The sequence below is a fragment of the Oreochromis aureus genome, linkage group 14, assembly GCF_013358895.1.
Source record: "Oreochromis aureus strain Israel breed Guangdong linkage group 14, ZZ_aureus, whole genome shotgun sequence".
NCBI lineage: Eukaryota > Metazoa > Chordata > Actinopteri > Cichliformes > Cichlidae > Oreochromis > Oreochromis aureus.
Window position 1 is genome coordinate 22922915 of NC_052955.1, and position 26959 is coordinate 22949873.

The 26959-nt window shown below is 39.9% G+C and overlaps 1 protein-coding gene across 1 annotated transcript in view; it reads right to left on the reverse strand.

Annotated features, from left to right (window-relative positions):
- Window positions 1-26959, reverse strand: part of gria4a (glutamate receptor, ionotropic, AMPA 4a) — a 72506-nt gene that overhangs the window by 6277 nt on the left and 39270 nt on the right. The window contains exons 13-16 of the mRNA XM_039622383.1: window positions 15241-15439; window positions 10409-10656; window positions 4470-4584; window positions 2769-2906 (exon numbers count right to left, since the gene is read on the reverse strand). Of these exons, the coding sequence (XP_039478317.1) occupies window positions 2769-2906; window positions 4470-4584; window positions 10409-10656; window positions 15241-15439 (700 nt within the window). The remainder of the gene's footprint in view (window positions 1-2768; window positions 2907-4469; window positions 4585-10408; window positions 10657-15240; window positions 15440-26959) is intronic.

Sequence of the window (26959 nt, forward strand, 5' to 3'; positions counted from 1 at the left end):
GTTTTCTGTTCACTTTAGTTAATTGCTCCTTTATATAACAATAAACATGAGTCATGTTGCAACCACATCACAGAGTAGCTGTTCCATATGAAGTACTTGCTTCATCAATTATTCGTCTGCATTAAAACTAAGTAAGTAACCGGGCTGTTTTGAAATTGTCAGAGCTGGAAAGCCAAAGTGCCTTTTTTGTCTGTCTGCAGTAAGGATGCACAACTCCAGGTAATGGATGACACAATAGAGACGTAGTATAGATGATACACAGTATCAACTAAAAGCCAGCAGAGATGAGACTGGTAACTTGGAACTTGCTCTCCAATGTGTGCCTTTGTATTGTTTTTATAAATTTCTCTATATTTATTCCTGCTGTCTGCTATTTATATTTTATTCTGGCACAGTTGGTATTGTACAATCACAATAAAGGGCTAGTCTATTATAAATTCAAAAGGAATTAACAAATTAACAAAAGGAATTAATTAAGAGATCATTTAGACTCATGGTGTTTGTGTATACTTTTTAGCACAAAGGATTTCCATTGTGTTCACCTGTACAGGAACCTTGCTAGCACTGGATTGGATCCAGTTTTGCCTTCAGAGCTGTTTTCAATTTTGTGGCATAGATTCAATAACGTGCTGGAAACAGTCCTTAGAGATTTTAATCCTTATTTTCATAGCTTTACATGGTTGCTGCAGATTTTGTGTGTCTGTTCCAGCACATCCTAAAGATGCTCTATTGGATTGAGATCTGATGACCGTGGAGGCCATTTGAATACAGTGAACTTATACTCATATTCAAGAAACCAGTTTGAGATGATTCGAGCCTTGTGACATGGTGTATTATCCTGGTGGAAGCAGCCATCAGAAGATGGGTACACTCTGCTCAGAAAAAGAGATGGACATGGTCAGAAACTGTACTCCCACTTTCCCAAAGTGTGCCAAAAAATATCCTCCACACCGTTACACCACCAGCAGCAACACGAAACTGTGATACAAGGCAGGCTACCATCTAAATGTTTAGGAGAAAATGAGACTCTTCATATTTGATTCACTGTTGCTTTCCTGTTAGCTCAAAGTAGTGGGACCATTCTTCATAAAACTTTTAGAGATGATAGTGTGGGAAAAGTCCAAGTGGATCAGGAGTTAATGAAATCACTTTTGAATTTCAGGAGGTGTCTTGGCCATGTCCACCTGCCTACATGCATTCAGTTGCTGTCATGTTGGCTGAATGGATTATTGCATTAATGATAACTGAAAAAGTTTACCTAATAAACACTGTGGTAGTTGGAAAATTTTGCTTTTATGTACGTCAATATCTGTATTCATCTTTCCACTTGAAATTAAGATCAATAGAAAAATAAAGTTTTTACAGACAAAAGATAAATTAATAAATAAAAGCAATTAAAAACTGCTGTTGGCTTAAAAAAAATCACCTTGCCATTTTATATTTCCCTCAAGAATTTGTACTTCTACTGATTAAGGTAATTTTTCAGGGGGAATGTGGCGCAGCAGCAACTTTGCTGAAGCTTTCAGAAGACCAGACGTGCTCTAAATTAGTTTGAATTGGCTCAACACTAACTGGTCTTAAGAGGGACCAAACACAAATTTCTATCTGTGTTCATGTGCTATTAACAACCCACTCTACCCATTTGTCTGGTATTGCCGTGGTGCTAGAGGGAGTAATGAGATGTCTAGTTATGCTGAAAGAACGGACATCTACAGTTATAAAAATATCTTAATAATGCTTTTCTTCATAAGATGTCTATCACATTTCGGGTAAAAATATTTTAAGTCAGACCCAAATCCACGATAATTGGTGTCCACACACTAGCTAATTAATTTGTAGCTGCAAGCGGTCACAGATTTTAATGAGGGCTACCAAATTAACAAACTTTTGCTCTCAGGATGGTGAAAAACTGAAAATAGATAATCCCTAAAACCTTGTAAAAGTTTAACCAAGAAAACACATCAGCAGATGAGGATAACGAAGACGTTTTTAGCATTAATAAACTTGAAACTTTTAAAGAAGGGACTCAGGAAGGATGTCACATGTGAAATAAGATAATAAACCAACACCATTAATTACAGTAATTAATATATGCATAATTCATAAATTATATATGAATTAATTTATTCATTCAAAATAAAAAGGTTCTAAAAAATCAAAATGTATTTAATGCTGGAGTTGTGCATCACTGCTTCAATATGTCATCTGAAAATTACAATGCAGGTGCCTAGTCATTAACCAAGAGCATCACCACCACTGTCATCATCATCATCATCACCATCATGATCATCTGCAGCCAAAGACGATGGAACCAAATCTGCGGTCACATAAATCTAACCCCAGTCTAGCCCAGGGTGACGTAACCGTGACAAAACGCAAACCAAATTTAAACCCAAAAGTCTAAGAAAATATTCTGCCAATAAATAAATAAATAAATAAATAAATAAATAACCAAAACAGCCAAAATTAAGCAGAAAACATAAAAAAAATTAAAAGTACATTGGTTCCACAATGCTTGACCACATACTCATCACCACATGAAGAACAACACGGTTGCGTGGGGCTGCTGCGACAGCCTCGTCGGTACAAAATCTACAGCACCACCACCATGTTCAACACCACCATTACCCCACCTATACGGGAGCCTCTAAATCCTACCCCTATATCTTGACCCCCTCGGAGCCGTACACGTTGTACCCCTCCCTATAAGTGGCTAGATTCTGGGTGCTGGGGGAGGGGCTGGGGCAGTGGGGGGGGCTAAGGTCCACCTTCATGCGCTTGGCTTCGGCCCGTGACTTGTAGCAGAACTCGACCAGGGCCACCAGCATTGCCAGGCCCAGGCCGCCCACAAGGATGTAGAAGACCCCAGCCACGTTGGACAGGCTCAGAGCCTGGGATGACTTGTCCTGAAGAGATGGGAGGGAGGGAGGATTCAAGGAGCATGTGTTTAAAAGATGAAAGGGTAGTAGTAGTAGGATGGGTAAGGAGAAGTGGTGGGTAGACAGGAAGGAAGAGCAGAGAAGAGGGGGAAAAGTGAGGGGAGACGATGAGTAGGCTCAAGGTGAGAACAGTAAGAGGAGAATGGTGCAATGAGGAAGGTGGAGACAGAATAGGGAATGATCAGAGGGAAAAGGAAAATGAGGGAAAAAGCAGACAAAGAAAAGTAGATACAGTAAGTTAGACACAGAAATGGAGATCATACCAGATAAATTGATATGGTACTGAAGTTATAGTATTATCATAAATGATCACAGTATTACATTCTACTTATATAAACTGACATACTACTCATATAAAACTTTAATCTCTACAGCCACCACATCTGCTACTCCACAAATACTGTATACTACAAATCTATCACTACAACTACAAAACATTCAACACTTCTAGAAATGTTACAGTGTGCAAAATAGTGCAGCAAGAGTGAATTATTTGTAGAGCAAGTTTTTAATCTGAGCGGGGATTACATTTTGGAAAAGCTCCAGTAGTTTAGTTAAAATTTAAAGCAACTCCCATGTCAAATATTTATAGCAGGGCAAAAATTCTAAAAAAATGTTTAGCAACAATTTTTAGGTTTAATTTTGAAATAATTTGAATATAATTTTGATTAATGTTGTTAACTGGGGAGGTATGCAGTATGAACTCCCTGGTCTGTTATTTCCCAGTTGCTTTAATTCATTGGTAATTTAGATCCATTTATACAAATACTAAAGCGTAATTATAGAACACAGTTTTTGTTGTGTTTTGTTTTTAGCTTAGCTTATAGCTCATTACATTATTTATTAGTGATTTAAACTCTATTAATGATAAATGCTACATTCTGTTTTTACCTTATTAAAAATGTATATATATTTGTGTAGCCGGGCTTGTGTCCACACTCCAGAACTGATTTTCCAGCATGTTAATTTAACCAGTCAAATGAGTGTAACAGCTGATCATTGCATTTTATTTTGACTGACTTCTGTCAATGAAAGTTTTGAGGAAATAATAACAATCTAGACATTATCGGAAAATTCTTAAATTAATAGAAAACAAGGGAGCTGATCCCTGATTAACTCTTAAATATAAAAGGGAGAGCCAGTAATTGCAACAAGTTAATATTGCTGATGCATAAGAATCAGTGCCATTCTCACGTGGAATGGACCGGCATACGAGATTAAAACAGAAACATGGAAGTGAAGATTGATGATTTTACACATTTTTAATATATTTCTAACACTGATGTGAAGATGGAATTGCCACAGATTGCTACAGAGACTGAAGAAGACTGTTGTCTTCACTTGTATTAAAAATTAGGTAAATGTGGTCCACCATCCAAAAAGACTAATTTTAATGTGGAGCACGTTCAAGAAATATATAAAGAGTGTTTAAAATGCTATTTCTAAGACAGTAGTTGCAGTAATCTGGAGCGTATTCATGATGAGAGTTTCAGGCTAGCGTTCTGCGGGCCACAGCAGCGTGAGACTGACCTTACTTCCAGAGTCCTTGGGTCCACACTCTCCCTTGTCATACCACCATTTGTTTTTCAGTTTGTCTAAGACGCCTGCTTCGCTCAGTTTCAAAACTGCAAGGTTTACCGGGGTTCTTCGCGTGTAAAAATAACATAAATAACATCATAGGTCATGTTATTTTATGTTATTAGAGTATTTCTCATTTGCATTGAACATCTCAGTAACAAAGAAAAACTTTTGCTTAGATTGAGTGACCTAGCATGGATCCCACTGAATACATGTGTGTATGCTCGTTGAGGAGGGGCTGGGGGGAGCGAGGAGCTAAGGCGAGCTACAGACATATGAGTGGGACCCACCTTTGTCACTTCAGGTAACACACCCATGCTGCCCCAGCTCATCCTACAATAATCCAGAGGCAATTACTATTAAACCGGGACTATTGGCGTCAGGCTAGCTCTGTGTCACGACTGGGAGAGTGAGAACTTACTTTTCATGCGTTGAAGCAGAAATGACCTTTTTTTGGACTCTCCCTAATGCATATCATCAGAGAAAACCAATGTGCAGTTCGGTCTGTTGGTTGGTTGACTGTTTTGACACTTTTAGATATGAAATTTGGGGTAAGCATCAAAGGGTTAATCCCTTGGCAGTCATCAACAATCAATCATCACCGAAAACCTTCCAAAACCACGTTTATTTGAATACACATAGAAATACACTAACAGGAAGGTTACTGCCAGTCCACCACTTTGGGCTGTGACTGAAATCGATGGACTGCTATGATAGTTGGATGAAACTAGGTAATGAAATTCTTGTGTTCCTAAAGATGAATTGAAATAATTTATCACAGAGTCAAAGTTTTATTTATTCAGTGTTTTGATTTGTGACAAAATCGAAATATATACACTACTAATGATGGTTTCATTAGTAGTGTATATAGTTGTGCATGCTAACAATAATTAATATTAATTACATGACAAATAACAACTAATTAGCATGCATTTAGCTCAAAGCCTGTATCTAATTACAGCCACTAACAAGCATGTAGAATTTATTCCTGTTCAAATGAACTTGATAGACTGCAGTTAAAATTTCTCAGTTTTCAAACTGACTAAAGGAATGAAACTTTTGTTGAAGATCCAGATGAATACTTTTAGAAATTAAAATGTTTGACTCTTTAACACAATATAGAACTTTTTTTGCTGAAAAATGTTCCAAATTGCTGAAATCACACATATCCTGTGATTGTGTTCTTTGCTTTTATTAATTATTCATCTCTCCTTCTGCCTTTAGTCAAACTGAGACTCTCAGGGGGTGTCTCCATTTGACTCTAACTAGACTGTTTGTTTTCTCTCTACTCTTCCCAGAGCTGCCACTAGGGGGCAAATATTCCCGCCTTGACAGTAATTGCTCTCTTTATTATTCCAGCTATCCATCAGGGAAACCTCTTTCCATTACTTTGCACTGTGTCCTGTCAGAGGGACATTACCAGTTCAGTGCAAAGCACCTTTAAAATGGTTATCTTCATGAGATGTGCTTGATTTATTTTGGCAGCCACTCAGAATAGGGATATTTTTCCATGCATTATAAAGAAAATGAGCATTTTTCCCCTGATGATTCAAAATGAAAGTAGGATATATTTACATTTTCCAGCAATCGGGTTTTGGGTCTCTACCAGGTCCAGCCAGCTGATTCATTTAAAAAGATGTTATTCCAGGGGTTTTCTTTTTATGTGTATAAACAAGCTTCAAAGTGCATTTGTCATTGTGTCTGAACTTATATATAAAGTCACAGACCGTGGACATCAGTGCAACCTTGTGCCTATTTTTGCAACTGCAGGTTGTCTCAAGAGATTTAAGCTATCTCTTCTATCCTCCCTGTACGCTGCTTGACTCTTTGCCAGGGCAGATGCATGTGTTACGCTCCCAGGACGGGGGCTGTCGCGAGCCGCTCAGCTGGTGAGCAGCCCCTGTCACCTGGAGGTGGGGGGGGCAGACAGAGAGGGCTAACCTTGGAATCCCCTCCCCCGCTGCCACATTCTCCTTTGTCATACCACCACTTGTTTTTCAATTTGTCCAACAGGCCCTGCTCGTTGAGTTTTAGCACGGCCAGGTTGACCGCGTTTCTTTAAGTAAAAAAGGAGGAACAGATAAGATAGTTTGGTCAGAGCAGAGGATGGAGGGACAAACAGACAAGATGGACGGGGGACCGTAGTCAGGAGAAGGAAAGGGAAAAGGAGGACGAGAGGGAGCAGAAATTAGGATGGGCTGAATTCACACATACAGGTGAGTTAGAGGGGAAAACCGCACCCCGGACAACGCTCTCCCTTGCTATCACTCCTTGACTTACTTCTGGAATTTTTTCCAAATTTGTTTTGTGGTTTTACAAAAAAACCCGTCTTGCATTACTCTTCTGTATCTGGCTGCACTAACATCAGATGCTACCACAGTGAGTGTCAGATTACTGGTATAAAGTGTGTTAACCAGGTCTCTGCAGCGTACTGATGAGTTGCTTGTCCCCTCCTGCTGCTCCCCTGCCGTCCTATTGCTCTGTGTGTGCACTTTGTGTTTGTGTGGCTTCAGTTTCCTAAGGCCCTGCTTACTCTGTTAAAGGGACTGACCTCTAAACAACATTCAGGGACACAGGGCTAACTATCCGGCATCCGTACAGTGTGTGTGTTTGTGTGTGTGTGTGTGTGCAAATCATCTAACCTCTGTATATCTAGCATGATTTTAATGAAATACAAAATCATTACTTGCCAATACTTCTTTGTAGAAGTGCATGCAGTGTGTGGCCTCGAGTGTCTAAAATGCTTATGTTTAAGTAATTTAATTACATGTAAATTTTCCAAGCAATTTTGTTTTTGTTACAGAAGAACTAAAATTAATTGAATCTGTTTGAATCAATCAATACACCATCAGTTTTTAGCAGGGGTGTCAAACATAAGGGCCAGATTCTGCCCCCCATGGCCATACTACACCAAAGTAACAACACAAAGACATTTCTATATTAGAAATATTTCTTAATGATGATTTATTCATTATGAATTACTCTCCAGTAATTGTAACTGCAGTAGAGTCCGGGTAGCGAGCCACATGAACGTTTTTCTGTAATTTTACACATTTATTTATTTATGCTAACAGATTTCTTTCATTTACTACAGCAGCAATTTTTTATCATGTAGAACAACTGAGACTTAAAATCGAAGTTAAATCGTGTAGTTAAACATCTTTACACTGACAGAAAAGGGAGTTTCGCTGGTTTGGCCTGTTTATGATGAAAGTGAGACGTATGTGGCCCATAATGTAAAATCAGTTTGACATCCTGGGTTTATAGCAAACATCCATCCATCCATTTGCTTCCGCTTATCCTTTTCAGGGTCGCGGGGGGCGCTGGAGCCTATCCCAGCTGTCATAGGGTGAGAGGCGGGGTACACCCTGGACAGGTCGCCAGTCTGTCGCAGGGCTACACGGAGACAGAAAACCATTCGCGCACACATTCACACCTATGGGCAATTCGGATTAATCAATTAACCTATCCCCCACAAACTGCATGTCTTTGGACGGTGGGAGGAAGCCGGAGTACCCGGAGGGGACCCACGCAACTCCACACAGAAAGACCCCAGCCTGATAGTGGAATTGAACTCAGGACCTCCTTGCTGTGCAGCAACAGTGCTAACCACCGTGCCACCGTGCTGCCTTAACATAGTCTCCTTAATTATTACTTATTTGAAAAACAATTATTGAATATATTTCAGTTTCATTTTACTCAAGATTATTTCTTCATGTTTACAAGGGCCAAGAGTTATGGTATGACTGTGTCATTTTCTGCTTTCTCTGGCACATCTCTGATTTTTACAGCTGCCCATGAACTCTTTCCTGTCATCCTCTTCTTGTGCGACCGTGCTCTGCTTTTGTTTGTGTGATGCTGATCGGCCATACTAATCTCTGCACAAAGGTCACAGCAGTCGCTGCGTACTTGTTTATTTGTCTGGCCCTTTGTCTGTGCACTTGCCTATCTGGAAGCACTATCTCATCTCTGACGGTCTGATGGTACACTGGTGTTAAGAGCTTAGAAACAATATTCGAGAGATTCGAGAAGAGACAGCGTTCTCTGGGGTGATCTAATCTGCCGGCCATGACTAATCTCATCAACATAACAGGAATGGATGAAAACAGTTCAAAAAGATCTGTAAAGCATGATAATGACAGTCACATATTAAAAGTCACTTCAAAAGGAGTCATATAGCAGAAAGTATACAATACTATTAATGTTCGGCTCAGTCATCAGAGTATTCATGCTCTTCATCAACATCATCGTCATCATCATCATCAGATCAAATGATTACTGCACCAGGAGGAGAGGCAGGCTCAACCGGCGTGCACACTCGCAGCCTTGTGCAAGTCTGTGTTTCTGCAGACTGAGAGCAGCCAGAGACAACCGTGGATAGTCCCAGGTATGTGTTACGGGGGATCTTCCAAAGGAGCCTATCCACTTGCTGTCTGTCACAATTTTCCCTCAAATAAATGGGAAAACTTTTTTTTTTCTTGTTTAAGAAAATAAGAGGTAAACTACAGGGCGACAGGGGTCTTGAGGAACTTTGCACCATGCACAGGGGAAAGTTATAGGACATGGTGTGAGGCTGATGTGCTGTTTGTGCTTTGCCTTTTATGTGGCAAATCTGAAATGCTGACAGAGACAGATGGAGGAGAGAGGAGTAAGCAAGTGGTCCAGCTTTGCTGAATTTAGTCAATTATTTTTTTCCTCAGGAGGCACTTGTCACATTGAGAAGACAAAGTTTCTTTACTGCTGTCACAGTCACCTGGAAAATGAATTATCTGCATTGCTGAGGATATCGCAGTGAAACCTATTGAGACTGTTACTGTAAGCTCAAGTTAACAAGCCAGAGAAACAAGTGTCTACTGAGGGAAAAACAAGATAAAATGACCAACTTCACTTTGTCATTTGTTTCCTCCATCTTATGGTTTCTCTTTCATATTGATGCACTTTTTCCTTTTAAAAAAAACCTACTACTAATTTTTCTGTTTGTTGGGCTTTAATTTGAGATTGTTCAATTATCTATTAATTTAACTAGTTTAAAGATTGAAACTGTGTCTTTCTTTTGTTTGTGGCTCAGTATTTTTCCTGTATTACATTTACTTTGAAATCCCCCCATTGGACAGGCCCCTCTGCTTCCTGTTCCTCACTTTTTTTCCTTTCCTGGTTGTCTATAAATTCCCCCCGTGGCTCTGGATGGAGTGGCAGCAGTCTGAGGTTCTGCCTCTCCTCGTGGTCATTCTCTGGCAATAAATCTCTCTTTTAATCATCGTCATCATCAGTATCATGGAACAATGAGATGATAGCAGACAAATGAACAGAGTTACCTGGAAGGTGGCCCTGTGGAGAAAAGGTGGTTGAAAATAGCAACAGAAAAGAAAGGAAGGACACGAGCACAAAGCGACGTTTGGATGACAGCGACACGGGACAAAGACGTGGAGGTGACATGCTTTGATTTAACAGATGGCAGAAGTGAGAGCAAAGAGAGTCGAACAGAATTACAAACAATACAAAAAGGAAGGCAGAAAGTGGGGAAAAAAAGAAATTAAGGTATTAACAAAAGAAACCATGACTAAACAAATGATTTGCACGTTTAACACATTTATCGAAGTCACTGCTGCTCGGTGAAAACATATAACTGCCAACTGCCAATTCCATAAATCCATAAACTGCGTTAAATCAATAACATTTAGTGTTAATTTGGGACTTTACGCTTGCGAGAATCAATCAATATCCACTTCGGTCAATTTTTACAATTCTTTGGTTGAGAAATTTTCACCAGACAGCAGTGAGAGGTTGATTTAGGTCAAGTATAAAAGGCACAGCAGGGTAGGTGGAATATCGCAGCAATAGTCCAGTATCAGCGTCGTTACTGTTTCCTATTGTTACACTATTCCACCCACCTTAACTGTGAGCCTTTCGGTGTTGCAATGCCGTATCCTTTGGAATCCAGGTTTCCCCCGACTTTCATGGTATCACAAGGCTTTCGCTGCTCCGTGTATTCGTTCATGGTGGACTCGAGGAGGAAGGCGTACTTCCCCTTGGACTTTCGGACCCTTGCCACGCCTTCTGCTGTGGTTTTGGTGAAGACAGTTGGCTCAGCGGATTTCATATATGACCACATCTTCTCGTATACAGCTATTTTGGATCTCTAGCATGGAAGAGGGGCAAAGGGGAGAAAGAAAAAGGTTAACAGGGAATTAATGGGTATAAATTTACAGTTATAGGAGCAAATTTTCCCTGAGATGATGTGGAAGCCAGCTGTCAGGGAAACTACGCTGTAGATGTTCACTGTATATATTTCAGCCATTTAACAAAAATAAATGAGTCCCACTAACAAATACTGCCTGTTTGTTGCCAAGTTATTGGATTGGTGTTCTCCAAAAGATATTAAAAACACATTAGTGAGCTGCATCATTGCCCTGGTTATGTTCTTCATTACCTTTAACACAGGTTTTGAGTCAATTCCACCTCAAAAACTCAAGAGGTGGATATATTTGAATTTGCCACTGATAAAAGGATGCCAAACACATTGCTCTTACACTTGATTTGGGAATGTTAACAAAAAAGAAAAAACAAAATTCCATTTTTGTGACCTATTTAAAATGGATTTATGCTTCAGGAATGAGTAGAAATGAATTGGTTTTCAGCTGCAAGAAAATACAGAACAATGCCTGCCAGTCTTTTTCTTTTACAAATATTACTTTGAACAGTGTGTGGACATTATCTAATTAATTATTCAAATCAACATGCTGACCTTAGTGCTGACTTTACTGAGGCAAAACGGAGGCTGTTAATCCAAGTTAACAATCCATGTTTTCACTGGATTATATTTGTTGCTACAGATGCTACAGCTTCATATGACGTGAAGCTGACTTTTCCTCTTTTAGTCCTTGAATAAAATGATGCTGTTGATGGTGTGCTGTGTCTTCTATCTTCAATTTTTATCTCATTTACTGTATAACCACATTTAAAATATGACACGGTGTAGATGCTGACAAGTCAAGCATCAATCTTACTTTTTACTGGAATACTTGTACACTAAGCTGATGTGTGGTTATGAATTTAGGAGTGAGTACAGTACAAAAGTCTTCAGCCACCACTTATTTCTTTATATTTTGTCTTGAACAAACCAGACTTTTTTGGACTTAGGCTGCTTTTTCACTCATTTTCAGTCCACTCCTTGTACCTGGCTATTTTCAGAGGAATTTTAAACCACTTATTGTGGTTGAATCATTCAAGCATACAGAATATGGTGAACCTAATGGGCGAACCAGTGTTATAGCTATATATATAACAAAATGTATCTTTAGGCACTTTGTTACTATTAGCTTAGCCTATTAAAAAATGATAATTATTTGCAATTACTTCACTCAATCTATGAAAAATGCCAAAAATAACACAGTTTTTCAAGCATAAAAACTGTATGTTTGTACCAATATGGTGATACCCAAAGAGCCAAAAACCTGGCATATCTCTACATGCTATACAGTGTTTCCTTAAAGACATATAAGGGAACTGGATAAGTAGAGGACAAAGACAGAAGTGGCAGGCCTAAAAAACTACAAGACGAACCAGGGACAAAAAGCAGCGGTCTGTCAAATCACAGAAGAAACAGACTGAATATCAGGTCATGTGGGGTGATGAATCCAAATGGAAATTCTGGGGTTCAATCGATTTGAAGACAGAGGAGGTCAGGCGAGAGCTACAACAGTGAGTGTCTACAGCCATCTGTAAAACATTTCAGACAGTGGTGCTGGGGATCTTGTCAGAACTGATGGAATTATGAATGCATTAATGTATTTTCAGATCTTGATCCACTGTGCTATAGTAGCTGGAAAGCATCTGATTGACATCAGCTTATTTTTTTCAGCATCACAATGATCCCAAACACACTGTCAATGGAGTACAAGCACACCTGGATATCGGTCATGGATTGGTCTCAACCTCAACATCCATGCAGCAGTGTGGGTTCGTCTTGTGTGGCTTTTGAGCTTATTATATTTGTACAAACTCTGTTGCACATATTTCAGTAAATAAATTCACCAGTTTCTTAGCAAGATACAAAAAATGAAGGGTGGCTTAAGACTTTTGCACGGCATTCTATATAAACTCTATTATACTTTTTTCTAATGTGTACTGTATACATCCTACATATGTCTGTGGTCTTGTAATTCTGCACATCAGTCTGTGTGTATATATGTGAAATGATTTGTTTGCTTGTGTGTGTGAACTGTGTGTACTCAAGAGTGAAAATAACAAGCAGAGGAGTCAAACTGTCATCCTCCACAAGCGCACTGCTTCTTTCTTCTCTTTCACTCCTGGTGATAAAGTGTTATTCTGTCGCTCTTCGAGCAACAAGCCAGGGCCTCAGCCACTGAAACCAGCACCCGGGGAATGGTATGTGTGTGTATCAGTGTGCTGCTAGTGCGTGACGGACACCTATCCCATAATAATGTCACACACATCAAAAGGCTCCGCCTCTCTTCATTCTACCCTCTCTTTCTCTTCATTTTTCTCCTTCCATTTCTTCCTCTGTCTGCCAAAGTCTATCACAGTTTCTCACCACCCCCTCCTGTATACCTCCAGCCCATCTATCCAAGCCCCCACCTATCAAAGAAAGTGAGACCGAGAGACGCCGATAATAAACGCGCATGTACAAAGCGCCGTCTAGCCTTGGAGGGATGGATGTGTGACAATAAGGTGTGACTCTTTCCAGATTCTTTAACAATGAGCGTAGCTGTGAAAGAGGAAAATGGATGCTGCAAGTCACCTTCAGGCATGCACAATATGGAAACGCTTTTAAACATACATGGACGCACATACTGTGTTTCTGCGCGTTACAAAACGCCACTCAAACTTGCTTACACATATAAGACACATGCATATGTTGCTTTATGTGCACACGATATTGTACGTACACATCCACGGTCACACAAACACACCCGCATGCACACACAAAGATAATTAATGGTGGTGGCGAATCCCCCTCAGCTGTGGGAGAGTAAATTGCTTTTTCACCCTCCACAGATTTCAGCCTGCTCGTTATGTTGATGATGCCAGAGCGACTAACAGAAGCACAAACTGCCTGCTACATTCTCCCCCCTTTCCTCCTCTGTCTCCAGACACAAATACTAGCGCACACATTCCTACAGAGCAGAACTGTTTATATACACATAACATGCACAGGAACAAAAACAAATCTTAATAATTGTGTGAAACAAAAGGGGAAGAAAAAAAATAGGATTGTGTGCATGTGCATGTGTGTCAACTATTAACATTGACTGGAAGCCACATAGGTGAAGAGGTCAAAGGGTGAAGGTGTAACTGGGGCTTGTTTCCACTTTCTCTTCATAGCAGCATATCCTATCCCACCGGTTATCCTTGACTTTACTTACCTTACTACCTACTTTTATAATTATTATGGTTTTATTCCTTTATTTTGATTAACTGCTAAGGACTGTGGTAAAAAACATCTTTTCACTGTAATCAACATTGCGTTTGAGAAAATCCAGCACAGATCTTTTGTTTTCTCATGTCCAGTATAATCTTTTTAAATCTTACTGTGGGCTTTGATCAGGTTTTACACACAAACTACCTGGAAACAGAAAGTCAACTCAGCTTAACATCACGTTTCAAGTCTCTCTCAAGTCAAGATCAGTACACAAAGATCCATTCATTTCTATTCTCTAGAATTTTGTAGATTGGTTTTCAAGTATGTGCTGCTTGAATTAGCCTAGCTAAGAGAGCCACACTCATTATTCCCTACTAGCATACAAGTGATTAAAATTCTGCCACTAACCAAGATATTTTTCTGATCAATGTAATATTTTAAATAGTCATCTCTGTAAATTTGAATCTTCACTCAGTTGTCAGTTTATTAGCTATATCTTACTAGTACCAGGTTGGACCCTCTTTCGCCTTCAAAAATGCTTTAATTCTTTGTGGCATCGATTCAACAAGGTGCTGAAAACTTTGATCTATACTGACGTGATAGCATCACACAGTTGCTGCTTTGTTGGGTGCACACCAATCAATCCCAAAGGCGTTAGATTGAGATCTGATGATTGTGGAGGTTATTTTCAAGAAACCAGTTTGAGATGATCTGAAAAAATATCTCCCTCACTATTAAACCACCACCACCAGCATGAACTGTTGATTCCAGGATGGGTCAGACCATTTTTGAATTTCTATTGCCCTATTTGGTGAGTCCATGTGAACTGTAGCCTCAGTTCCTCCTGTTCTTAGCTGACAGGAACAGCCTTATATTGCAGTAGCTTCAAGTCTGGATATGTTGTGCACTGCACAGCTTGTCTGGTACAAACAGCAACGGCATATTTAAAATCACTTAAATCACCTTTTTCCCCCATTATGATGGTCTGTGTGGACTTCAGCAGTCTGTCCTGACCATCTCTACATATCTAAATGCACTGAGATGTTGCCATGTGATTGGCTGATTGCATATTTCCATTAACAAGAAATTTAGCAGGTGTACCTAATAAAGTGGTAACCTTGAAAATGTCAGTGTTTCAGATGCTAAAAATAAAGGAGGTTGCATTAACAACTGGCTGGTTTTCAGTACCAGTAATGGTATAAGTAATACTATACTAATGATACCAATAGGATTAAAGATAGTCTTCCTCAAAGCTGCAAATTAACTTGACTTAACATAGTAAAAAAACCTGAAAAGGCTCAAGCAATCAAATAAAATGAACAGTGTGCGTTGAGTTCATACCCTGAAGAATTCTTTAGTGGAGCCTGAGTCCAGCGTTCCATAGGCTATCTCTGTCTGTTTGGCCAAGTCCTCTGCACTCTCTATCGGTGAAACCATCCTCTCCACAGTGAGGAATGCAGCCAAGTTGGCTGTGTAAGAGGAGATGATGATAAGAGTAAAGAACCACCACACACCTCCAACAATACGTCCAGATAGAGACCTGCAGAGAAGAGAGTCGGGAGTGAGGTAGGGAGAAAAAAACAGGCAAAGCAGAGTGAGGTGTAAGAAAGGGAAAGATAAAGTCAAATTTTTATTTTTATTTTTTTACAAAGTGGCCAAGATGGCACGATTAAGGAGATGAAAGAAAGCAAACACAGACGAGAAATCAGCAGATGGATGACACGGAGATGGTGAAGGTAAAGATGACAGTGAAGGGATTAAAAAACGAGAGAGAGAAAGAAACACAATTACCGTTGCAGAGATATGCACAGAAACTGTAGCTTCACAAAGCGTTTTGGACTCCACTGTGTGCATGACAAAACTGACAGTACCGCTAAAGTAATTGTCTTTCAACCTGAAAACCAATTCAGCACTAACAGCAACCGAGGCTACATGAAACAGATTGCAATCGGGGCAAGCCAGCAACTCTCTCATCCTCTTTCCTTCTTTTCCTTTTCTCCATGCTTACGCTGTTTATCTCCCAGTTGTGAGCAGGAGCATCAAAGTAAGTGGCATTTCATTTTTTTTTTTTGCATGAACTTGTTTTCACTGAGTAAAAGGAAGGAAAGCAAGTGAGAGTGAACCTATTAGAGAAAGTCAGAGAAAAATACACGAAGGCCACACGATGTTTCCTTTTAAGTATCGCAGTCAGTAAAAGACCTTGAAATTCTAATGGGCAGAAACAGCAACAAGGAAAATAATAATACAGAAAAAAATCAAAAAAACAACTTCACTTCAGAGGAGTGAGAAACAAAGTGAAAATATTACTGGGCATACACTACAAGACATTCAGAAAGAAAGAAAAAATGCAGAAAAATGCAGAAAATGACTGATAAAAGACCCGATAAATAACTTGAGCATGAAACCAAATCATTAAATTTAAAGTGTTTAAATTATAATTCATGGCTTTTGCTTTTAAGAAACACTTTATTTTTTCTGTTTTTTAAGGTAAAATTACACCAAAAAGAAATAAAACAACTGAAAGTTGCTATGATGAACTCCTGATTCAGGTGAAAATGATCTGTGAACAACTCCTACCACATTACAAATAATCATTTGATCCGCTGTTATCATAAAAACACTGATTACAGCCACTTAAACCTCGGGCGATAATCAGATCCTCTTGCATACAATCAGACAATGTGTTCCAATATTTACCGGACAGACAGTAGCTTGGTGATACCAACACTCTGATGTGAGAGCGGTGGCAGACAAATTATTTTTAGTCAGGGTTTATTTGTAAGAAGTGTGAGCGGAAGAGAAAACGAGGAGCGAGAAAGTGGAGAGATGCATCGACGCCTGACTCGGCATAAATTGTCACCTTTTGGAGCAACTCTGCATTATGCTGCTCTTCAAAATCCATCGCACCTCTTAATCCACACACACGCAAACACACACAGACTTGATAGTGTTTGTCCTTGAGGCCTTGATCTGTTTGCTTGAAATAATGAACCTGGCGTACACTGTGATGGATTCTCAGAGGAAACTGTTGTTAGATGTATTTTTATACTTATTAGGATACAACAGAAACTTTCTGTTTTTTTAACCATGTGACACTTTGATGTAATGTTTGTCTTCGAGTCCAGAAAAGGAAATACGCTGGTGACAGCTGGATTAGGAGGATGAAGAGGATGGCATGTTCAGAAGTTTCATAGATTTCACAGGATTTCTGTTAGCGGCCAGAAACGCAGAGGTGATCTGACGGGTTAGCTGGTAAACAATAACTTATTAATTCAACCTTGTGGAGTGATTTTGGATGAGAGGAAAAAGACAGTGGTATAAAAGAAAAAATGACCGTGTACGGAATCTGTTGAAGTTTAAGTTGAACCTTATTGATCACTGAGGAAATTTTGTCCTCTGTATCTGACCCATTATAATCACTGAGTGGCATTTGGCAGAGTGCACTGCTTATTTCCTTGGCTAGTGCTTCAGGCAGGACCGGTGACAAGAGAAGTGACGTAAAACTTTACTGCAGTTCTGCATATCTTGTATTCATAAGCATTACATAAACTTTTAATAACCAATATACGCTCTAATGTATTTTTAAGGAGCTTTTATTAATTCATTTGACAGCTCCTCTTGGGGCAACTGCAGGTGCTGGTATGAGCAGATACTGAATGACAATACACTGCAGCAAAACACATCTCTAATATAAAATATACAGGTTCCTCAAATTTATTACATCAAATTAAAGGCTCCGGCCTATAGCTGTCATAAATTAACAGTGTTGGTAATTACCAAAATCATTTTTGCAACGTATATGCAGGCTCTTTAATAGAAATTTTAAGCTAAAATATAAGTATTGTTGTTTTCCAACAATTTTCAGATTTACTATAACCTAAGCCAGCGGTCCCCAACCTTTTTTGCCTCACGGACCGGTTTATGCCCGACAATATTTTCACGGACCGGCCTTTAAGGTGTTGCGGATAAATACAACAAAATAAAACTAGTACCGGTACCGAAAAAAAGAAGATTTATTCATAACACATGTGAAAAGACCCAGGAAAACCGAGTTAACGATAAAAACGATAACAAAATAACGCTGAAAACCGATAAAAAACCCTGAAAACAATACATTTCACAACCGAGCCTCAACTCTCGCGGCCCGGTACCAAACGACTCACGGACCGGTACCGGTCCGAGGCCCGGGGACCGCTGACCTAAGCCACGTTCTTGCCCTAAAGTAGTGCAAACAGCCACAGATGCAAAAGAGAAGAATTAAAATAGTAATTGCCAAACACAGGATACAAACTGAAAATCGTCTGTTTGATATGTGTGTAAACCACTACCTCCTTCACTGAAAATGGACTTTATACCGCTTAAACTGACTTGTTTTCTGGAAGTGTAATTTCTCTTGCTGCTTCTGACCTGTAGAGGCACTAGACCAGCATGTAAGCAAGCACTCTTGCTTTTTTTTAAAAGCAGATGTTAGTAGCATTCCTAATAACATGCAATCTTATTGTCCAAAAACAAAATCTCTTTTATTGTCCACCAACTCCTCCTACACAATCAGGAGTTGAGGAATCAGACAATCGGGCACACCGGTTCATCACAGCCCACTGAAGGTTCTTATCAATATCACATGTTATGACATCATCGTGTGATCTAGCAATCACCTAACAGTGGTCTAAAACCATAGTCTAAACGGTACTACAGTACGGACATGTACTAGTACCTAAAATGCATGTGTCATTAGATGGGAGAGGAATAAGTTACGATGAGGACATATGCCAAGTGCACATTTGAAGGAAAGAAGGAAGCAGGATGCTATGTCTCCTTTTCAGAAATTCTCCAGAATCAACTCTCTGAATAATACCATTTTTTTCTATATTGCATCTTTACAGTTATTCATTAGCTAATTGTAATACTTTTTAAAATTTCTTCTTCTTCTTTGCATTAGAATTGTCATCTTAAACTAAACACTGCATCCATCAACGCCGAGCAGCATTTCCAGCTGTAGTTGTTGACAGATGAATTTCCGAGGTCCATTAATTTATCAGCAGAATGCTGAATTCGAGTGCTGCATTTTTATAATTAATTTTATTTAAATTAAACCCGTGAGGTTCTTTGAATAAATCATCCTCAGTGTTCATGAATCTAAAATAATCACATCTGATTCTATGATGTCATTTTATTTCTAGGTTAAAGGTTTCAGAGGGGGAAAAACAGGATGTTGGACCACAGTGTAGGACAAAGTTAATCTGACATTACAGTAGGGTCTAATTTATTATTTTTTTCACTTTAATACCTTAACTTTGCTCTGTTTACATTTAGACTAAACGTGATCTCAGCGAGGATTTTCTTTTTTTTAAATGATAAAACACGGCAATACAGTGAAGAGCCAGGGAAAGATGAGTTTCCCCATTTAAATAAGGCTCAACGTTTAATGAAGTCCTACAAATCTGTGACATAAAGCAAAGTCGTTAAACCTCACAGTAAAGCTTCTCACACTAATTACAATACACTGGGAAGAGACACAGATTGTGCAGACTTTCAGTGTGTTTAAGGCTGATTTACAATTATAGCTACTCCCATGCACAGTTTTCGTCTTGCTGAATGGGCTGTTAATACAGATGTGACAATGACAGAAACACTGTAAAAGTTAAAGAGGCTCACTGAGTCTGCACATGGATTTGACACATTCTTTTATGCTATGTTGGGGGCGAGGTCACTGCTTTTATTCTGAAAATCAACTAAAAATGGTTCTGTATCTCAGGCAGCTCGATAGAAAACCATCCTACTGGAGAACACGTTTGCCCTCTGCCGCTTGATTTAGATGGAATCATGTGTGACAACATGTGCAAGCAGGCATGTGTACAAAAGTGTTTTCATGTGGACATGTCGATGAATTCAGCTGTTCTCAGAGTGCATGCCGGTACACTCGGCTGATCTTTGGCAGCAGTGTCTTTGATTCTTTTCGTGATGCGTCTGTGTGAGTGTGCCGCCTGTGTGTGCGGTTTCACAGTGTTGGTATGCAACAGGCGAGTCATTCTATAGCTGGTCATGTATCATCTATGATAGCCAACAGATTGCCTCCCCAATCCAGTGTGTGAAAGATTAATGGCATGCTGTTCGTCTTTCTCTCACTCCCTCTCACGCGGACTCACACTGTCACCCGCAAACACTCGAATCCTTCTGAGCTATGCAATTTGTTTAGCATCCAATACATCTGGATTTTATCGCCTGACAGAAGAGACTGCAATTTCGAGCTTCAGGTGGGCCCATAATATCTCGAATGTGTTTTTATTTTTACTCCCATAAGACCAATTGAAGATCGGTGTCAGGCAGATCAGTTGAAAACTATAATCAAGTACTCATTAAATGTTATTTCAGCAACAAATACAACGAGTCACCTCACTTGACTTCACTTTGATCAGTCGACATCAAAGATTCCTTTAAACACCTCCAAACCATCTACAGCAAAGCTGTCTTCAAGTTACGGGAGGAAGCGAGACCAGTTTCATCAAATATCAAGTCTGCTGGCAGTGTGACTGATGTTTTAAGAAAGTGAAGCTTAAATGTTTGCTTTTGGCACAATAAAAGACAGAAAGGCTGAATAATGCAGGTGGGAGGCATAATATAATACAACCTTTCTCTTCTTTGTCTCTTCTCGCTTTCATCTTTTTATGGGAACGACTACAGGTGTGACACAAAGTAAATTGGCAAAATGATTGAAACTGGCTCAAAGACGCCACAGCAGATGAAGGCAGAATAAAGGGCATCAAGGCGAACATGAAAAAAAAAATCAAATTAATCGATTAAACAGTAGGTGCTGCAGGCAGGTAATGAACGGCATAATAGGAGAAAATAAGAGGAACTATAAAAGTGAAGCACAAAAGATCTGAGCTGCTTGAAAAGACTGTTCATAAAATAAAAAGGATTACTTGTGAAATTCATAAACACGGCGTCTGTCAGCGTGACTGGGTTCTAATCAGTGACCTTGAGACTAATCATTAATTACTCAGTAAGCTTCGGTGTCCCAGTGCAGTTAGTTAGTCATGCCATTAGCTGGATCTGTTGCTACCATTAACTATTCAACACACCCACAGCCATTTGCTCAATGCACATGACACTCACAAACACACATTTATACGCAGCCACACACACTCAAGCGCACAACTGCCCAGACAGCAGCAGACACACTCGCACAGCCCCCCTCAACACACGTACACACAAGAGACGGAAGCTGTAATTTCATATGCTTATTGACAGAGACAGATCTAATCCCTGTGAGATGTTCACTGGCGATCACTTTACCTCTTTCTTGCTTCCCTGCAGTCCCTCTTGGTCTTTCTTATTCTGAGAACAGACATTTCCACCATGATTTAATCTCTTTCTTTCATTTTTTTTAAATCCCGCACTATCACCTAACCATCCATCACTTTGTTGCCACCCTTTATGTTATGACCAAGCCAGTCGCCATCATTAGAAACCCAAAAGCCCGGGCTAAAAGATGACAGGCGGGTGGGGCTAATGCCCTATCAAGGTCACTCTGACAATGTGTTTGAGGGTGTATAAATATGTTCATGGCAGCCATTACCTTGTGCTTGACTGGAAAGGTGAAAGAAACACAAGTCGGTGTGTCAGTTGCGTGGGATGCTCAGATAAAGTAGTCAGTAGTGTCATAAACATGTAGACACGCCACCACACACGTGCACAGCAGTTTCCATTATATAAATGCCAACTACAAAAGTGAGCATCAAAGAAAAAAACGAGGTAGGGAGGCCATAGATAGACAGATAGAGAGAAAGAAAGAAAGAAGAGAGCTGAATATGAGTGTTTGTTACACTGTGTCTCCTAGACTGCAGAGATGACTGCAGCACAGAGAGAGGGACCCACGCTGAATACCAATGGACTTACTATGGCAGCTCACTACAACATACACAGCCAATACACAGAGTATATGGAGTCAAATAACCAGTATCGACACATGGGTAGTTGACCGACAGATGTTCATAAATGTAATAAGACAAAACATAATGCTGGGGAGGAGAGATGCATAGTTCACCAAGCAAAAAAAAAGAAACCGTGCACTTGTAATAACCAACGAGGCAGACTGCAAAGCAGATGAACACAGCCTGAAATGAACATATACAAGAAACAGGAAAGCATTCAACCAGTCAGAAAGAATATCTCTTCCTGCAGAGGCTGCCTCTTTTCCTTTATTCCCAACTCCACAGTAAATGTCAGCCTCGATATTCCGATCCCCGCTGACTGGCCAGGGACAATACAACTGGAAGGATGGAGGAAAGTGAGGATAAAGCCTGAGCAAAAAAATAGGCGTCCCGTCGTCAGGGTAGACATATGGACGATGAAAAGTGATGAAAAACGATGAAAAATTAGATTCTTTAAAGACTTCAGCAAAATAATGAGCAGAGAAAATAAAGTAACTGTAGACATAACAGAATGAAGTACAGCATGTAAAGTTTGAAAGGAGACGTAGCTCCAGCACTCAGCACTCACTAACGACAAAGGCTGGTGATGATACTATAGTGTTTTTATCTATAGTGGACAATACTCAAAATTTAACTTTTCTGCTGTTTTTCATTTTTACATATCATATTTATCTGGAGCCACTGTGTCACAGAGAGGGCTACTTCCCCAAAGAAGTCATGACGCTTAAAAAATAATGCACATATATACAGTGGCTTGCAAAAGTATTCGGCCCCCTTGAACTTTTCCACATTTTGTCACATTACAGCCACAAACATGAATCAATTTTATTGGAATTCCACGTGAAAGACCAATACAAAGTGGTGTACACGTGAGAAGTGGAACGAAAATCATACATGATTCCAAACATTTTTTACAAATAAATAACTGAAAAGTGGGGTGTGCGTAATTATTCAGCCCCCTGAGTCAATACTTTGTAGAACCACCTTTTGCTGCAGTTACAGCTGCCAGTCTTTTAGGGTATGTCTCTACCAGCTTTGCACATCTACAGACTGAAATTCTTGCCCATTCTTCTTTGCAAAACAGCTCCAGCTCAGTCAGATTAGATGGACAGCGTTTGTGAACAGCAGTTTTCAGATCTTGCCACAGATTCTCGATTGGATTTAGATCTGGACTTTGACTGGGCCATTCTAACACATGGATATGTTTTGTTTTAAACCATTCCATTGTTGCCCTGGCTTTATGTTTAGGGTTGTTGTCCTGCTGGACGGTGAACCTCCGCCCCAGCCTCAAGTCTTTTGCAGACTCCAAGAGGTTTTCTTCCAAGATTGCCCTGTATTTGGCTCCATCCATCTTCCCATCAACTCTGACCAGCTTCCCTGTCCCTGCTGAAGAGAAGCACCCCAGAGCATGATGCTGCCACCACCATATTTGACAGTGGGGATGGTGTGTTCAGAGTGATGTGCAGTGTTAGTTTTCCGCCACACATAGCGTTTTGCATTTTGGCCAAAAGTTCCATCCATTTGGTCTCATCTGACCAGAGCACCTTCTTCCACATGTTTGCTGTGTCCCCACATGGCTTGTGGCAAACTGCAAACGGGACTTCTTATGGTTTTCTGTTAACAATGGCTTTCTTCTTGCCACTCTTCCATAAAGGCCAACTTTGTGCAGTGCACGACTAACAGTTGTCCTATGGACAGATTCCCCACCTGAGCTGTAGATCTCTGCAGCTCGTCCAGAGTCACCATGGGCCTCTTGGCTGCATTTCTGATCAGCGCTCTCCTTGTTCGGCCTGTGAGTTTAGGTGGACGGCCTTGTCTTGGTAGGTTTACAGTTGTGCCATACTCCTTCCATTTCTGAATGATCGCTTGAACAGTGCTCCGTGGGATGTTCAAGGCTTGGGACATCTTTTTGTAGCCTAAGCCTGCTTTAAATTTCTCAATAACTTTATCCCTGACCTGTCTGGTGTGTTCTTTGGACTTCATGGTGTTGTTGCTCCCAATATTCTCTTAGACAACCTCTGAGGCCGTCACAGGGCAGTTGTGGAGCTGTTTTGCAAAGAAGAATGGGTAAGAATTTCAGTCTGTAGATGTGCAAAGCTGGTAGAGACATACCCTAAAAGACTGGCAGCTGGAATTGCAGCAAAAGGTGTTTCTACAAAGTATTGACTCAGGGGGCTGAATAATTACGCACACCCCACTTTTCAGTTATTTATTTGTAAAAAATGTTTGGAATCATGTATGATTTTCGTTCCACTTCTCACGTGTACACCACTTTGTATTGGTCTTTCACGTGGAATTCCAATAAAATTGATTCATGTTTGTGGCTGCAATGTGACAAAATGTGGAAAAGTTCAAGGGGGCCGAATACTTTTGCAAGCCACTGTATACTTTTTCAAATTTTGTTATTCAATTTTATTTGTTGGCCTAAATTAACACCACATACAAAAGAGTTTTATACACAGTCTCTTTGGATTTGATCTCTTATACAAACACAGCAAGAAATTCTGTTACATGTCTGCCTTTATAATCATTTAGTTCATTTTGTTGTTCTTCGATATGGTTGAACCGCTAATAGAAAGAATGTGACACTGCAGATAGATATCACGGTAACATACGCATAAGAAATCCTTAAATTTGTAATAAAAGTAAAAGATTATTGGATATTTTCAATACAAGGAAACTTGAAGGCATCTCGGCAAGAAAAAGGGGGGGGGGGGTACATTCTGTGTTATGATAATACATAAATACCTTGTCTTCACTGTAGCTGTAGCACATTTCTGCTGTCAGGTGTGACTTGAGTTAGTATTATGATTCTGCCTGCTTGCAAAGGTGAACAAGGGAATGTGAGATTAAAGGAAATGAACTGAGGAGAAAGAAAAGTGATATGACATTATGATATGCAGGACACGTCTCCTTTTCTAAGGACATGATCTAGTATTTCTGCCGAGCACAGTGTCAAAGAGGCTCATCCATCACATGAATTTATGGCAAAAAGCCTGGTCGCCGGGCTTATTTCATTTTTTCATCAATGAGTCTGATGACTAATAAACTCTTTGACCGTGATTTCATGTGGAATAATGCCACTACGTGAACACAAGCTAAATTTAAAAGCTTTATAGTCACAGACACCGCTATCTAGCGAGAGTGGCACATTGAAAACAGTAAAATTTGGCTTTTTCAGCCGTGGCTCCCAATGACAAAAGAAATACTGGGAGAAAGATAAGGGAGAGCACGTTAGGGCCACATGAAGAGAGATTAAGAGGGACAATAACAAATTTCTCCTCCCCTTACTGAGACTCCTTTGCTACAATCAGCAGCCTTAATGTTTGAGCGCTTAATGCTGTAAGAAAGGGGTGTGATGCTAATCACGGTGCAGGGATGCATGGTTTAGCAGGAGATGCATAGGTTGGGCAAAAGATTGGGCAGACTGTAACAGGTTTTTGATTATAAATGATCGCACCCATAATGCTAACAGTCACTTTAAGCCCTTAACACCCACTGGCCAAAATATGAGCCCACTGAAAATTCTGCTGCTGTATTTTGAATGACATTGGTCCAATCTGAATGACATTTGCCAAACCACAAAGCCTCATGATTCAGAGAAGTCTTTTACAGACACCAGTACTCTTATTTGTAAGCATGCACCAATACATTATCTCAAGTCATTATATATAGCATGCTGTCTTCAGCAAGAGCCCGTATAAAGCACCACATATATGGACAAAGCCATTGGGAAAAAGCATTAGACACAAATTTATCTCTGTAACATTGAGTGTTATCTATTTAAACACGTGTGGTCAAGAGTTAATATACTGGTGTTTTCATTTGTGCTTCCATCATTAACCTCGCTCCTGTTCACTGAATGCTTTCACCTCCCCTTGGCCTCTTCTTTCTTATTAGAAAGCACCAGGTATGTCCCCATATTGTCAATATTACAATTAAGAGATACGCATCTCCAAAGCTCATTTCTGTGTAAAAAACGGGGTTGAAAACCAAATGCCATCAGAGTAAAGAATCAAAGCTAAATGCAGCAAATGTATCTAACTCGTCCTTGCATTACGGTTTATCTTGTGAGACTAAAATGTTGATACAACGTACATCAAAGTGCATTTACTTCATCAATTATAACTGTAGGAGGTGCTACTATGAGGAAAACTCTTAAGCCTAAATTGCCCAGTCTTGTTTGAAAAATCCATAAGATAAACTACACAAATTTCTTACTGTAAGAATATAATATGGCATTTGCGGCCGCTGTAATCCTGGCCTATGGAGACGTTGTGCTGTATTGGAAGTGACAGGCTGTAGTGATTTATGTGACGAACACTGGCTTCATGTTAAGTATCACATTATTGATATGACAGCTGTAGCTTATGCGCAGGACCTGCAAGTGACAGAAAGGTTCACGTGTGTGTGTTGGACTGTTGTGAAACTGTACGCTGGCTGTTTTGTTCTTTTACATGTGTGTGTATAAGGAAAGCAAAGTCTGTAAAGTGTCTGTTTATTCGTGTGCACAACTTGTATGACCGTGCGCCTCTGAGTGGGTGTGCGCGCAGCTGATGTGAGTGTTTTCCATTTTGTGTGCTAAGGCTAGAATTGGCCTGTCAGTCACAGTAAAGTGGGGAGAAGAAGGAGACGACATGTGTCGGGAAGTGGAGAGAGAGAAGGAGAGGGTATGAAAGAGATGGATGCAAGAGCACAAGAGAAGGGCAGAGGAGCAAAAGAGGAGGAGGACGAAAGTGAAGTTTGGGGGGATGAAAAGAAACTTTTGTTCTTTTTTTGAAAGAGAAATGCAAATGGAGATGCAGCACAAATGTCTGAGCGATTCTTGGTGTCAATTCATTTCAGAAACAGCAGAATAGTCCTTGAGAAGAAGAAAATAATGAATAATGATAAAGTTTAGCATATGCCACTTTTCAAGATCTGTGATATGAAGTCCTTTGCAGGAACAGCAAAGTAAAATGACTACTGAGCAAAATAAAACAAGCAATGTAAAAGTGACTCCTTAATTTAATTTTTTTCCATCCATCCATCCATCCATCCATCCATCCATCCATCCATCCATCCATCCATCCATCCATCCATCCATCCATCCATCCATCCATCCCACCCCTCGTTTATCCCAACCA